This window comes from Takifugu flavidus, chromosome 19, assembly GCF_003711565.1.
Source record: "Takifugu flavidus isolate HTHZ2018 chromosome 19, ASM371156v2, whole genome shotgun sequence".
Lineage (NCBI taxonomy): Eukaryota > Metazoa > Chordata > Actinopteri > Tetraodontiformes > Tetraodontidae > Takifugu > Takifugu flavidus.
This window is the reverse complement of record NC_079538.1, coordinates 1119989-1135253: the sequence shown is the minus strand read 5'-3', so window position 1 is coordinate 1135253 and position 15265 is coordinate 1119989. Positions and strand designations below refer to the sequence as shown.

Sequence of the window (15265 nt, the reverse complement as noted above, 5' to 3'; positions counted from 1 at the left end):
CGCGCTCTATCATTTGGTCACGAAGCATCTGATCCTCCATGTCTCCAAACTTACAAGCAGCAGCGAGTTGGCGAAGCGCAGCCACTAACTCGGTTACCGTCTCGTCCGGTCTCGGACGAAACTTGTGCCGCTCCGCTATCACGTTAGCTGGACGAAGTGCATCTTCAGTCCCTCCACAGCGGCAGCGTAAGTGTCGCCCGTATCCAGCAAGACATAAAACAGTCTCTGTCCCTCTGTGCCCAGTGCATGGAGAAGAACGGCGCGTTTTCTAGCATCAGGCCAGCGACCCCCGTAGCATCGATAACTAGCTTGTAGTTTTCGAACATCTTCAGCTACCTAGTAAAAGTAATAGCAGGTTCACCTGGGCACGGCATGAAAGGTGCAGGCAAGGGCACGGAAACGGCCAAAATGCCGTGTTCAGTATTGAGGAATTAAAATAACAAGCCGGAGACTTCTCTGTGCCTCAGTACATGCGCTTATTTTTTTTTTTTAAATTTCCCCTTCTTTTAAAAAATTTTCTTCCCCTTCTCTTCTCATCACACACACATGCCTGCAGCGACCCCCCAGGTTCACACCTGGATTATAGCACAACACAACAGGAAGCTTTAAGTCAGCCAAACTCGGGTCAAGCGAATGGGTCAGGGAGATCTTAGAGGTTGGCGAGGACAAGGAGGAGGACAGGGCATTTGTCCTAATTCTCCATGTGTATGTCTGTCTGCCGTCATGTTGTGTTGTCTTCTCTGCCGCCAACTTTCTGTGTTTAATTGACCATTTAAACAAAGTCATTTTTTCATATATCCAAATGTTTCACAATAATCAACTCGGCCCTTCGTAAGTTAATGACCCACCATTAACTGACAGGGGGACTTTGCCTCTTCAGGGTTACTGATTGGTGAGCAGACTGTAGAAATTGTCTGAATCTAATTTTTTCCATCTTCTTCTTCTTTTTACATATGTGTAACCATTATTGACCAAAGCACATTGCATTCACAAAAAAATGCAAAAAAGATGACAATTTAACTTTTTATTCAAACATATCCTGCACTCTAATAACAACAATGTGCTCTGTTAAAATGTGCTTCACTGTCTGTACTTGAAGAACTATTATTCAGCAAGCTCTTAAATCGGCTGGTATCCAACCACGTTGCTCCTTCAGCGATCATCACACTTGTGTGAGAAGCTTGTAGCACCTGGTGTGGACCCTTCCAGCCATTCCTTTTCCTGTTGCTCAGATCCTTCACCATGATCCAGTCACCTGGCACAATGTCATGCAGCGGTTTGGATGCAGGTGATGGGAGCTCTGCCTGAGATAGGTCAGAAGACACATTTTTATAATGTTTATCTTCACAAACTGTAAAGCCATTTTTGTTTTTGCATTCATAACAGTAGAGCAGTTCTCCCACTACAAAAACAATGATATTTTAATAAATGAAAACCACAAAATATGATTAAAAAAGAGTCAACAGTAACTCCTGAATAAGAACAATATCACATACAAGCTCAACAAATATTAAAGAAATATGTTTTGCTAGATAAAACCATGAAAATCTGCAAATTACCTCTGGAGTTAGGTTTGGGAGTTGCCTTGGTAACGACACCTGCAATTCTTCCCTTTCTCCGGACTGTTGAGCTGGAACCTGGACTGTGTTCACCGCAGATTCCCTGTTTACATTTATTGTGTGGTACATAAAGTCAACTCCAGAAGGTAGTAATGACAACACAGATGCACCATTGTGCGGAGTTGCATCTTTGGCATTATAGCGTGTGTCATCCAGATTGCGACGGTCCCTCCACCTCTCATTCAGAGGTCAAGCTTCACACCGGTTCTCGATTTTGGAACACATCTCCTCAGAAGGGGAAGAAGTTCCGGGTGGTTTCTTTGGAAGTTGGGGTGGAAATAATGATGCATGTTGTCTCTATTTAAACGCTGGGATTTCCTGAAGCCATACAAATTTAGCTGGCGTATAAAACTTGAGAATTTGGAGGTTTTGAAGCCATTTGAAGACAATAACTCATTTTCTATTAGATTCCCATTGACGATGATCCCGTCTCCTTGGTGGTTCCAGATGATGGTATTAATTTTGCTGTCATTGACCAATCGCCACAACTTTGTAGGGAATTTTTCATTCAGTGAAACTCCCAGTGTTTGCATTTTTGATCTTTAAAAAGATAAAATGTTGCAATGAAAGAAGAGAAACATATGCTGTATAGATTTAAACTGCAAGATTTGACTTTGGAGTGTTCTGTCGCCTCTTAGGTGCACATTATTTGTTTGAACCTCATTTTCAAACCTCATTAACTGTTTTCTTTGAAACATCAAAGAATCAAAGGCAGCAGGAAAACTGACGAAATTCTAGAGGTTTCCCAAAAACAGAAGCCTGTGCATTGAAGATTAAAGAATGTGCAAGATGCCTTTGATTCTTTGATGTTTCAAAGAAAACAGTTGATCAAACAAATAATGTGCACCTAAGAGGTGACAGAACACTCCAAACAAGTCATATCTTGCAGTTTAAATCTGTACAGTTTATGTTTCTTTTCTTTCATTGCAACATTTGATCTCTTTACACATCAAAAATGCAAACACTGGGAGTTTCACTGAATGAAAAATTCCCTACAAAGTTGTGGCGATTGGTCAATGACAGCAAAATTAATCCCATCACCTGGAACCACCAAGGAGACGGAATCATCATCAATGGGAATTTAATAGAAAATGAGTTCTTGTCTTCAAATGGCTTCAAAACCTCCAAATTCTCAAGTTTTACACGCCAACTAAATTTGTATGGCTTCAGGAAATCCCAGCGTTTAAATAGAGACAACATGCATCATTATTTCCACCCCAACTTCCAAAGAAACCAACCAGAACTTCTTTCCCTTCTGAGGAGATGTGTTCCAAAATCGAGACCCGGTGTGAACCTTGACCTCAGAAAGAAAGATCTGAATGAGAGGTGGAGGGACCGTCGCAATCTGGATGACACACGCTATAATGCCAAAGATGCAACTCCGCACAATGGTGCATCTGTGTTGTCATTACTACCTTCTGGAGTTGACTTTATGTACCACACAATAAATGTAAATAGGGAATCTGCGGTGAACACAGTCCAGGTTCCAGCTCAACAGTCCGGAAAAAGGGAAGAATTGCAGGTGTCATTACCAAGGCAACTCCCAAACCTAATTCCAGAGGTAATTTGCAGATTTTCATGGTTTTATACAGCAAAAGATATTTTTTTGTGACACAAATTCAATATTTGTTGAGCTTGTACGTGATATTGTTCTTATTCAGGAGTTACTGTTGACTCTTTTTGAAATACATTTTGTGGTTTTAATTTATTAAAATATCATTGTTTTTGTAGTGGGAGAACTGCTCTACTGTTATGAATGCAAAAACAAAAATGGCTTTACAGTTTGTGAAGATAAACATTATAAAAATGTGTCTTCTGACCTATCTCAGGCAGAGCTCCCATCACCTGCATCCAAACCGCTGCATGACATTGTGCCAGGTGACTGGATCATGGTGAAGGATCTGAGCAACAGGAAAAGGAATGGCTGGAAGGGTCCACACCAGGTGCTACAAGCTTCTCACACAAGTGTGATGATCGCTGAAGGAGCAACGTGGTTGGATACCAGCCAATTTAAGAGCTTGCTGAATAATAGTTCTTCAAGTACAGACAGTGAAGCACATTTTAACGGAGCACATTGTTGTTATTAGAGTGCAGGATATGTTTGAATAAAAAGTTAAATTGTCATTTTTTTTGCTTTTTTTTGTGAATGCAATGTGCTTTGGTCAATAATGGTTACACATATGTAAAAAGAAGAAGGAGATGGAAAAAATCAGATTCAGACAATTTCTACGGTCTGCTCACCAATCAGTAACCCTGAAGAGGCAAAGTCCCCCTGTCAGTTAATGGTGGGTCATTAACTTTACGACGGACTGTGCTGATTATTGTGTTCGTTTTTGAAGCGACGATTAAACGTCACTTTCTCAAACTCAACATGATGGTGAGGAAAGTGCTCTTGTTGTTGGGACTTGTGGCTCTGGCCACCTCACATGCTGTAAGTAAACAAATATTTATCATTCCCAATAAATTATAATGATGTCTGACAGAGACAGTGATGGATTTGTCCCTTTTAAAATTTTAGATCCCTCCGTTGCCTAAGGCATACGGTATGTTAAAATTAAGTCACACTAATTTGTAAGTTGTTGAAAACACTAAGCTGTTCGTGTTTATGTTACAGAGGTTTATGAGAATGGAGAAGATGAGAACCCATTCTCGAACCTGGGTGAGCTGTGATTCAGCACTCAGACACCATTTTAATCAAATAGGTGACTTTATTGAATTCTTTGTCCCTGTGCAGGTTCAAATGCCATGCTGTTTGAAGGTGACATTTTAATCCCTGTAAGTTACATACTGTATATATATCTATAAATGTTTGTGCTGGTCATTGGGTTTAAATAAATGATAACAACTGCTTTCTAAATGTCTTTGCCACGACACAGAAAGGACGAAATGCTCTGCTTGACCACAAATACAGATGGAAATTTCCAATTCCTTATATTCTTGGTGATGATTTAGGTGAGTTGTTGTGTTGAATATCCACAAAGCTCATTTTAAACATTGTAAGTGCATGTTAATATTCACACATATTACATATTAAAAACAAACAATTGTTTCAGGATGAGATAGACAGTGAATAAATAAAATAATGTAAGATTTAAAAAAAAAAAAACGGAACTGTTTGGTTTTGCTCCTCAGATCTGAATGCTAAAGGGTGCGTCCACCAGGCATTTGAAATGTATCGGCTCAAGTCCTGTATTGACTTTAAGCCATATGAGGGAGAGAAGACCTTCATCAAGTTTGAAAAAAGAGATGGGTATGGCTCATACACACATTCCAACAGGACCCCTTCTCTGGATACCTACTGTGTCTGTAATTATATGGAGACACACAGAAATGCACCATGTAAGTGCATTTTCAGTGAAAGCTGATGGGGAGTCTGAGGTTTTCAACCTCTAGTGGGGTCAAAGCTGTAGTGCTGCAGAAAAAGTTGTCTCATGTCATTAGATGCATACAGGTTACGGCATTTGTGCCTTTGCATATCTAAGAGCTCATGTGGGGATCCAATGACTGACACACATCGAGGTGTGAACAGAAGGTCCCTTTATCGTTTCCTCTATTTCAGGTGTTTTTCCAGTGTTGGCGACCAGCAAACTGGACAGATTTTGTCTTTGGGGCCTGGCTGCGACCACAAAGCAGTCATTGAGCATGAATTACTGCACGCTGTGGGCTTTTACCACGAACAGTCCCGTACAGACAGGGATGACTACGTAGATATTTGGTTGGATCAGGTTTTACCAGGTATCAACTTTTTAAAATCATTCTGTATCTTTTGTGGGGTTTTTGGCAAGAACTATAACACTGTCTGTCTGGTCATTTTTAATGACTGTGACGATAATGTGGGTACTCCTTTGTGACAGGACTTGGGCACAACTTCAATAAATACAATGACGACTTCATCACAGACCAAAACACACCGTACGACTACGAGTCCATCATGCACTACAGGCCATTCTCTTTCAACAAGAATGACTCCATTCCCACAATAACCACCAAAATCCCAGAGTTCTACAACATTATTGGACAATATCTTGACTTCAGTGAGATGGACATCCTGAGACTCAACCGCATGTACAACTGCTGTATGTAGGAGTTGTGGCAGTAACCTCACCAAACTTCAATCCTTAACGCTTCGAATACAAAATAAGATATTGATTCTGTTTGCAAAACATGTCAAATCTTTGTCATTAACCTCCTCAGCTGGTCCACTCACCCTGCTGGATCAGTGTACTTTTGAGACTGCAAGCATCTGTGGAATGATCCAGACCTCCATTGATGATGCCGACTGGGTCCACAGAAAGAGCAGTGTGGGCTCAGAAGATCACACACTCCTGGGCAGATGCAAAGGTAAGAGTCTCCAATACTGCCTACTCTGAATCCTCAACCATTGAGTAGAAGTGACAAGGTTATTTTGTCTCAATGCATAGATGCTGGGTTCTTCATGCACTTCAGTACCATGTCTGGAAAGCCTAGCGAATCTGCTCTGCTGGAATCCCGAACCCTCTACCCAAAGAGGAAGCTGCAGTGTCTTCAGTTTTTCTACAAGATGACTGGAAGCCGAAAGGATAAGCTGGTGATCTGGGTCAAGATGGACGATGGCACAGGAACCGTTCGTAGAATGAAGAAAATACACACCTTCTCTGGTAATCTTGGACGTTTGAGGACATTTCTAGTCCAGTATATTTTTATATATACCGGTAAACATATTTTATCAATATGTATTGTCATTGGTCAGTAAATCTCCAATTTAAATGCTAAAGGTTTTTCTAAACATATAGAATACTTACATATTGAATATAAAACATGACAAGACACATCAATGTCCAAACACTATAGTGACTTTTCTTTAGTGAAAATTGTACTAATAGCTTTTCAGGAATATATTATAATGTTGAGTTTAGGGTTAGAAAAATCCAACGTTTATACAGTATGAGCTGACATTTGCTGTCTTTGTGGCTCAGCTGACTCCGACCACACATGGAAGATTGCCCATGTCCCAATGGAAGTTGGGGTAAAGTTTCGTTACGCTTTCCAAGCCGTCCGTGGTGATCCCTCTGCATCCACTGGGGGCATTTACATCGACGACGTCAGCCTGACCGAGACCCGCTGTCCTAATGCCGTGTGGAGGATCCAGAACTTCTCCAAGATCATGGAAATGGCCACCAACGAAACAGTCTTATACAGCCCTCGTTTCTACAGCCCCGAAGGCTACGGCTACGGGGTTCGTGTGCTGCCATTGAGCACTTATACTGATTACACGGGGAACTATACAGGACTGTACTTTCACTTGGCCAGTGGAGAGAATGATGCAGTGCTGCAGTGGCCCGCCATAAACAGGCAGGCAACACTGGTGGTGATGGATCAAGACCCAGACATCAAACTGAGGATGTCCACAGCTCGCAGTCTCACAACTGATATGAGGAGTGAGTTTTTGTTACCAAAGAGAGAAAAAAAAAGTACAGCACTACACTGTCACTAACGTGATGACTGATCAGAATTCTTCTGATATATTTATTCCTCTAGAATTAGATGGAAAGTTGTTGTGGGACAATCCATCAAAAGTCGGAACGTACGATCCTTCCTGTCAGTGCTACAGAGGTATGTCCTGGGGCTGGAGGAACTTCGTCAAGCACTTTGATCTGAGACGTCGCAACTACCTTAAGAATGATGACCTCATCATCTTTATCAATTTTGAAGGTAAGTGGTCGGTGTTCTTTATTGAGTGGAAATGCTCGCAGACAAATGGCAAATATTATCAAATCTGTCCACAGACATAACATCGCTGATTAAAACGGAAGTTCCCATCAAGCCAACAGACTGAATCCTTACAGGAGGCCATATCATGCTTCAATGTAAGTTATTGTTGTGATTTCTGCTGAAAATATCTACTTTTCTCTCTCTTCATTGAAGCCAACATTGACTTTTGTTTTTCCTTTGCACATAAACCAGATTCACCATCAGCAGCTTTGAGGAAAAGACTGGAGTGAAAAGTTTGTCTGATGCTGCTATAATGTATTAGAATTATGGGCACAATTTACAGAATTACGAATCCAGTTTTTAATCTGTAATGTACATATATATATATATATATATATATATATATATATACTGTATATATATATGTTTATTTTGCCTCTTTGTTTTAATAAAAGCTTTAAATTCCTTTGTAATGCATATTTGTTTTATTCATTGTATCATAAGTAACTATTAAAGATTAAAAAAAAGATTGTTCTCTAATCAAGCTTTTCTTTGATTGGTGGGAAACACTTGAAACGAAGCACTTACAACAGTGAACTGTAGTCATAAACCACCTTAATCGAATTCATTTGGTAAAATAGACCCGTCGCTGTCTCCTGGTGAGGGCTTAATAAAAAAGAACAAAAGAAAGAATCAGTAACCAGCAAGAAACAGAAACCAACCCAATGTTGGTTCATATTGAAGAAATCTCCATCTCTGCAAAAGGGAGTGGCCCCAAGACAAGAGAGTTCAAGTTGCTGATGCATTTTATTTTGTTTGAAAAGTCATATCTCCATCATGAAATGTCAATTATTATTACAAAAGCTATGGACAATAAGTACGCTGTTTATAAGTGAATGTAGATTTCCCTCGTTACGCACAGATAAACATCACATCATCCACTTCTGAAAGAAAAGCAGGATGTGGATCTGTCACTGCATTTCAGTTTTGCATGTCACGTTTCTAAATTTAAAACTGTGTTTTTACAGTCGGCCTCTTCGGCAGATTGTTTTCCCATCGAGAGGCCCTGACAGCCAGTATACTTTAAGTGCTTTCTTATCAAGAGGATCAGCTGTGTTGACAGTTACCATGATAACAGAGCACAATAGCATCTAACCAGTTATCAGTTCTTTATAGACCATTTTCTGTACTTGGCATTTTACAATTTTACAAACTCAGTGGTTGGTGGGAGCCCAATCTGTTGGGAACTGGACTCTTGGTTCAAACCCCGGGGCAGACAAAACAAGGAAGGTGTTCTGGTAGTAGGGAAAGGTGCCAGAACACCTTCAGAGCACTGCCCAGGTACCCCTGAGCAAGGTACCGAACCCACATATGCTCAAATAGGGCCCTGGGATGAAGTGGCCCATGCAGGGGGGGCCTGCCTTCATCCATTGTGTCCCCTCACAGTGACCCTGAAATGGATAAAGTGGTTAAGAAGACATGATGAGACAAATCACTTAAACATTAAGATCTAGAACACCTTGTCTAGATATCAATTGTTGGAGTCATGGTCAGAAATCAATCGTTATCTTATTTATTTATTTTACAATAGCTGATCTTTTAACCCTGTTCATAATTAACAGGTTAAGTGCTTACACACCAAAATTTCAATCACATAACTGTATTGCAGTCATGTAAAAGCTTGTAAAGACACGTGAAACCATTTGTTACTCATTAAACTTTGAGGTTATGGATTAGTCTGACTGTTGTGTTTAGAGTGCAAGTTTGCACTGTTTCCTGCCTGATAACATGGCTCCAGCAGAAATACTCCGAAGGACCGTGGTTTTGATTGGAGTCTATGTCCTCTTGAATGTAGGTTGTTGGTTTTTAAAAAAAAATTATAAATATATGTGTGTGTGTGTGTGTGTGTGTGTGTGTGTGTGTGTGTGTGTGTGTGTTTGACATTATACTGTTGTTCTTTCAAGTGGACAGGAGATTTGAAATAACTGTTTGTGTTCCAGGTGCAAGCTCTTCCTACACATACTGGTTGGTTCCTGATTGTTTCAACAAACATAAAAGGAAGGTGTTAGTTATATCTACACTACTGAATCTAAGCATATGTTCCAGGCGATGATGCAGATGCTGGCGAATTGAGGGATGATATACCTGAAATCAACAAAGGTATGCTTTTAAATCAAATACTGACCTGTGAACTGTAAACATTCATCCTATCTTTGTAGTTAGTGGTTCATGTATGAGTCTAAAACTAAAAATTATAATATTAGAACAAATTTTAACCAATTTACAACTGTCTGCTACATGAAGGTAGCAAACTGAAAAAGTTGCTGCACCAAGTGGAAGCTGTGAGCCCGTAAATGGAAACCCTGGCTGGGTATCAGTACCAAACCACCAGTAATTATAAAGAGGAATTTAAGAAATGGGACAAGGGACATTTCAGAAAGAAATGGCCCAATAATGCATCTAAAAAGGAAGCGGAATGCACAGTTTTGTTCCTGCAAATAAAATAATCAGCATGTGCACATCCCCTCTCATAACGTCCCCTCTCGTGTACTATTTAAAACATTTTTTTTATTAATTTATACCGTAATTTCCAGACTATAAGCCGCAACTTTTTTCCTACACTTTAAACACTGCGGCTTATTCTACGGTGCGGCTTATTTATGTTTTCACACAACTATTCACAACTATTGTGAATCAGTCATTTTTACTAACCCTCACCAACATGGAAAATACTAGAAGTTGCTAAGCGGATTAAATTAAAAGAAAAGTTAAAAAATCCTGACGTGATAAAATTTGAACTTAAGGTCTCTATATACAGTAGACATACAAGTGAAAAGAGTGGCTGTTGTTTCTGACCTGTCTGTCACTCGTCAGTGACTCGTCTCTTACGGTAATAAAAACATATACCGGTACTGAATGTTTTCGATCTAATTTTTCATATTACTACATGGGATACCTGCGGCTTGTATAAGTACAAAATTGATTTTCTTTCTAAAATTAGATTATGCGGCTTATAGTCCGCTCTATAGTCCGGAAATTACAGTAGTATGTTTTCTGTTACTTTTAGGATTAGAATACCTGTTTGAGGGAGACATAGTTGGCAAGGTAAGAACATTATTTGTTTCAAGACAGCATTTTGGATGCACCAACTTTACAGTGGTATAACTAACTTTATATGTCTTCCAGCCCAGCAGGAATGCAATCCTCGACGAAACAAGAAGATGGAAGTTTCCCATTGCTTATATCTTAAACGACTCTTTAGGTACAATGTTCACGAGTGTATTTCACCTTAGTGTTCTAAAGTGAGACTGTTCAAAACTTTAAATGAATGTGTGTTGTTCTAGAGCTGAATGCTAAAGGCGTGATCCTCCAGGCTTTTGAGGAATACCGTTTGAGATCTTGTGTAGACTTCAAACCCTATGAGGGAGAATCCAGCTACATCTCATTCACAAAACAGTCAGGGTAGGTGATAATGGACTGCAGCGTTACGCTCTTTCATATCCATCAAGAAAGACAGAGAAGTTGAGTGTGATTAAATGCTTTGAATTTCCCATGAGCTTAGATGCTGGTCCTATGTTGGAGATGATGGCAAAGGGCAGGATGTGTCCATCGGGGCTGGGTGTGACACCAAGGCCGTCGTGGAGCACGAGCTTCTCCACGCATTGGGATTTTACCATGAACAGTCCCGCTCAGACAGAGATGATTACGTCAAAATCTGGTGGGACCAGATTGAAGAAGGTGAGATAGATTTGTTTTGGAAGGTGACCATAAAGACAGCAGCATTTCTATATTAAGAGTTCTTAATCATATAGTGCAAATGAATCGTAATGGTCACAATCTGTTGTTATATAAAAATATGTATACTTCTTAATATACTGTTAAAATTACTAAGTAGGGATGTTTGACGTTGGCTTTTTTACCGATATCTCATACACTAATATTATCCAACTAATTTCTGATACCAATATCATCTGATACTAAGACATGCGGGATTTAACCCCCCAAAAACAAAATCATTAACGTCACATATCTCCTGTTAAAGAATTAACAAAACATCATGAATACAGTTGACAATAAAAGTATGTATTAATGTGGTAATTAGACATAAGCTTGAATATCTCTAAACGATACATCACACAACTCGTATTTTGACATTCTGAGTGAAAAGTTGAATCTACCGTATATTATGTAACACCGCTTCCGATAATTTACAATATTACATTTTCACGCCAATATCAGCTAATAATATTGGTAAGCCTTTAACGTTGAACAATTCTATTACTAAGAAATATAGCCAGACCTTGAAACATAATAATATTAATATCTTCAATTCAATAATATTCAATTCAATTTCCCCACGGGGATGAATAAAGTTCATCTTAATCTTAATCTTCACCCAGGGAAAGAGCACAATTTCAACAAGTATGAGGACGACTTCATCACTGATCTCAACACACCATATGATTACGAGTCCATCATGCACTACCGACCCCTGTCCTTCAACAAGAATGAGAGCATCCCCACCATCACCACCACCATCCCTTACTTTAATGAGATCATTGGCCAGAGGCTGGACTTCAGTGCTGTTGACATTGTCAGGCTTAACCGCATGTATGACTGTGGTAGGTACAACTGAAGTCCTATACATGCCGTCCCATGTCCCTAGGATGACATTTCATAATATTATCTTTTCCAGCCAACACACACACACTGCTTGACCAGTGCTCATTTGAACTGATCAACATCTGTGGAATGATCCAGAACGATGGCGACAACTCAGACTGGGTCCAGACACTGAGCACTCCAACTGATACGGACCAGACACTGGCGGGGCGCTGCAGAGGTACCAACCGCACGTTATTATCGTAAAAAATATTATGATTATTATTGTTATCATAGCTTATTATTATTATTATTATTATTATTATTATTATTATTATTATTATTATTAGTAGTAGTAGTAGTAGTAGTAGTAGTAGTAGTAGTAGCAGTCATGGTGGTGGTGGTGGTACATTCATTAAGAGGACTGTGACTATAGGCCTTGAGTTTTTCTTCTTAATATGTCTTAAACCTGGGAGGCAAAGGACATTTATTTTTAATTTAACTTACACACTAAATGTGAATGATAAATCTCAATTTAAAAAACAATATGGAGAATTACTCAAAGCTATGGAATTTGTTTGAATTTTTTAGCATTGCCATTATTGTGCACTGTTAAACCTGACCTATACTGTTGTGTATTGGTCAGGATTTCCAAAAATGTGACATATGTTAATGTCAAGAGTCAAATGAACAATCATACTGACCAGGTTCATTGCTGGAATAACAATATATAAGAATAACCAACAATATCATAGTGCATGATACATTAGTAACACACACATAAAGATAAGAATCTACATTACTCCAAACAACACTGAGCTAAACTGAAACCCTGTAAGCAAGAAAACATCATTTTTTGTTTTAGATTCTGGCTACTACATGAAGTTTGACACGTCCTCTGGTCCCGCTGGAAACAGTGCCCTGTTAGAGTCGCGTATCCTATACCCAACAAGAGAGGAGCAGTGCCTGCAGTTCTTCTACAAGATGACCGGAGTGCCGGGAGACAGGCTGGTCATATGGGTCAGGACTGACGATGGCACGGGGAACATAACCAGTGTTAAGAAAATCCACACCATCACTGGTATTTTTTTTCACTTCAGCAGTCTATGGCCAAGTTTAAACATGATCATCATACCAAAAGCTTCTCCTTGGTTACTCAAATGAAAGATGGAGTTTGTTCAACATTTGATGAATGGATGAAACTCTCTTTTTTGTCTTTCAGGTGATGGAGATGCCGCATGGAAAATAGCTCATGTCACTCTCAAGGTGACCGATAAATTCCGTTACTTTTTCCAAGGCATTAGAGGATCAGACAGCTCCTCTGGTGCCATTTTAATAGATGATATCACCTTAACCGAGACCGTTTGCCCCATCGCTGTTTGGCAAATCTCCAATTTCACCGGCCATCTCGCCACCGCTGCTGCTGGCAGCTCCATCAAAAGCCAATGCTTCGTCAACCCTGAGGGCTACTCCTTTGGCATCAGCGTCTACCCAAATGGAAGAGACCTTGACTATCCAGACTATGTCAGCATGACCATGCACCTTTGCAGCGGAGAAAACGACGCCATCTTGGAATGGCCGGTGAAAAACCGCCAGGTTACCATTATTGCCATGGACCAAGACCCCGACACAAAACTGAGGATGTCATCAGCAAGAAGCTTCACCACAGGTAGACATAGAACTCTAGCATTTAGCTAAAACCATGGTCAGAATTAAAACCTCTACATTCATGGAACATGTATCTCTGAAACAAAAGGACAAAAAAAGCAAAAGGTGCATTATTGCATTTGAAAAGGGTCACCTATCCGGGTCTAGGGTGACTTTATGTCCGCATCAATTTTTTCTGGACTTTCAGACACGGATGCACGCTGGAACAAACCCACGGATAGCTCGGGTGCAGTGTGGGACATCGGATGCCAGTGCTTCCGCAGCAAGGACTACGGCTGGAGCACCTTCATTTCTCACAAGCAACTAAACAGAAGGAGCTTCTTAAAGAACAACGACCTCATCATTACCGCCGACTTCAATGGTGAGAATCACAACTGCCAGAGCTCCTGCAAACACTGTTGTTTTACAGTGAAATCAATACTTCATGTACAATAATGATTACATTTCTTTTACACTGTTCTAACTTTGAAAATTAAAGTGATTCAAATGTTGCTGTCATTAGATTTGACCCACCTAATCAAGACAGGGGTACCAATCAAGCCGGCAGAACCAGGTAATGACATAGACAGGAGAACAGTCCAACTGATGGACCGCAGACAAGAGGCTCCAAAACATAGAGAAGCCCGTGCCGCCAATCCCTGCCATCCTAACCCGTGTGTTAATGGAGGAGTGTGTGTGGAACGAGATGGAGAAGCTTCCTGCAGGTGGGCACAGACGGGCTAGAACACGTTTGAAAAGACAAAGTATTGGTGTTGTTGTCAACAGCGTTGTTCTTCTTGTGTTTTCCTGAAGTTTAGATTAGCATAGCTTATCTGAGCTTTTCACCCTTGGTGACATAACTCACTAATATTTAAACCAGCAACACGGTTTTAACACCTATATTAGCACAATCTGAACATCTTATCATTGTTGACTGGGTGGCAATGACCTCCTGTTGGTGTATACAGAGTTGCTGTTTCCAGTGTTGCATCATTTTGTACAAAGCTAGTTTTTAATTAACACCCGCAGAAGACTACGGGGAATCCTGGTTCTTGAGGTTGTATGACGTCAACCAAATCAGGAGACTGTGTCCTGTCTGTTTGGTCTTTGAGTTCATAGAGGGGGGCTGTTTAGGGCTGAAATCTAGAAAACTCTATATCAAGAGAATCACTTGGTAGACATTTAGTTGCTAATTCATTTTATTAATTACAATACTTTTGCTTCTTCCAGGTGTGTATCCAGCCAGACGTCGTACTTCACCGGTAAAAAGTGTGAAAACTTGAACACGGGCAGAAGCGTTCAGGAAGCCCTGATCGCTGGTGTGGTTGGAATCATATTTCTGACTTTGGTCATTTTCATCATCATCAAGAGAGCTCAGTGATACCCATTTCAGAAGAATAGCAGAGAATTTCATTGTAAATTAGACAGCTGATAGAATTGCATTTATTCTGTTCTTTTAAAAAAATATTAATGTGTACAATATGTTAAATATAACCGTGTATACTGCTAAAATCTTATAGAAATTCATGTATAGTTTGGATATAAATAAATACATTAGAAATTTGAGACAATAAAAACCTTTATTTTGTCATATTACATATTCTTTCATAAGAAATGTGACGCATAATTAAGGCTATGCTTCATTTTACCTATGTGCACATTTCTCAAACTAGAATTCCTCATTTGAAAGTCATAATTTCAGTACA

At 39.8% G+C, this 15265-nt stretch overlaps 2 protein-coding genes across 2 annotated transcripts; both read left to right on the top strand.

Annotated features, from left to right (window-relative positions):
* Window positions 1-13: 13 nt before the first annotated feature.
* Window positions 14-7787, top strand: mep1a.1 (meprin A, alpha (PABA peptide hydrolase), tandem duplicate 1). Its single transcript, XM_057016929.1, has 15 exons — window positions 14-186; window positions 3959-4050; window positions 4138-4162; window positions 4234-4278; window positions 4354-4394; window positions 4496-4571; window positions 4752-4869; window positions 5179-5354; window positions 5474-5695; window positions 5814-5960; window positions 6041-6256; window positions 6575-7036; window positions 7137-7310; window positions 7385-7465; window positions 7563-7787. The coding sequence occupies exons 1-14, from the start codon at window positions 39-41 to the stop codon at window positions 7432-7434; spliced, it is 1992 nt and encodes a 663-aa protein (XP_056872909.1). The 5' UTR covers window positions 14-38; the 3' UTR covers window positions 7435-7465; window positions 7563-7787.
* A 1250-nt stretch (window positions 7788-9037) lies between these two features.
* mep1a.2 (meprin A, alpha (PABA peptide hydrolase), tandem duplicate 2) lies at window positions 9038-15148 on the top strand. Its single transcript, XM_057017484.1, has 14 exons — window positions 9038-9161; window positions 9311-9335; window positions 9417-9470; window positions 10378-10415; window positions 10497-10572; window positions 10655-10772; window positions 10873-11048; window positions 11711-11932; window positions 12007-12153; window positions 12778-12993; window positions 13135-13581; window positions 13768-13941; window positions 14083-14284; window positions 14790-15148. The coding sequence occupies exons 1-14, from the start codon at window positions 9099-9101 to the stop codon at window positions 14938-14940; spliced, it is 2109 nt and encodes a 702-aa protein (XP_056873464.1). The 5' UTR covers window positions 9038-9098; the 3' UTR covers window positions 14941-15148.
* Window positions 15149-15265: the final 117 nt, after the last annotated feature.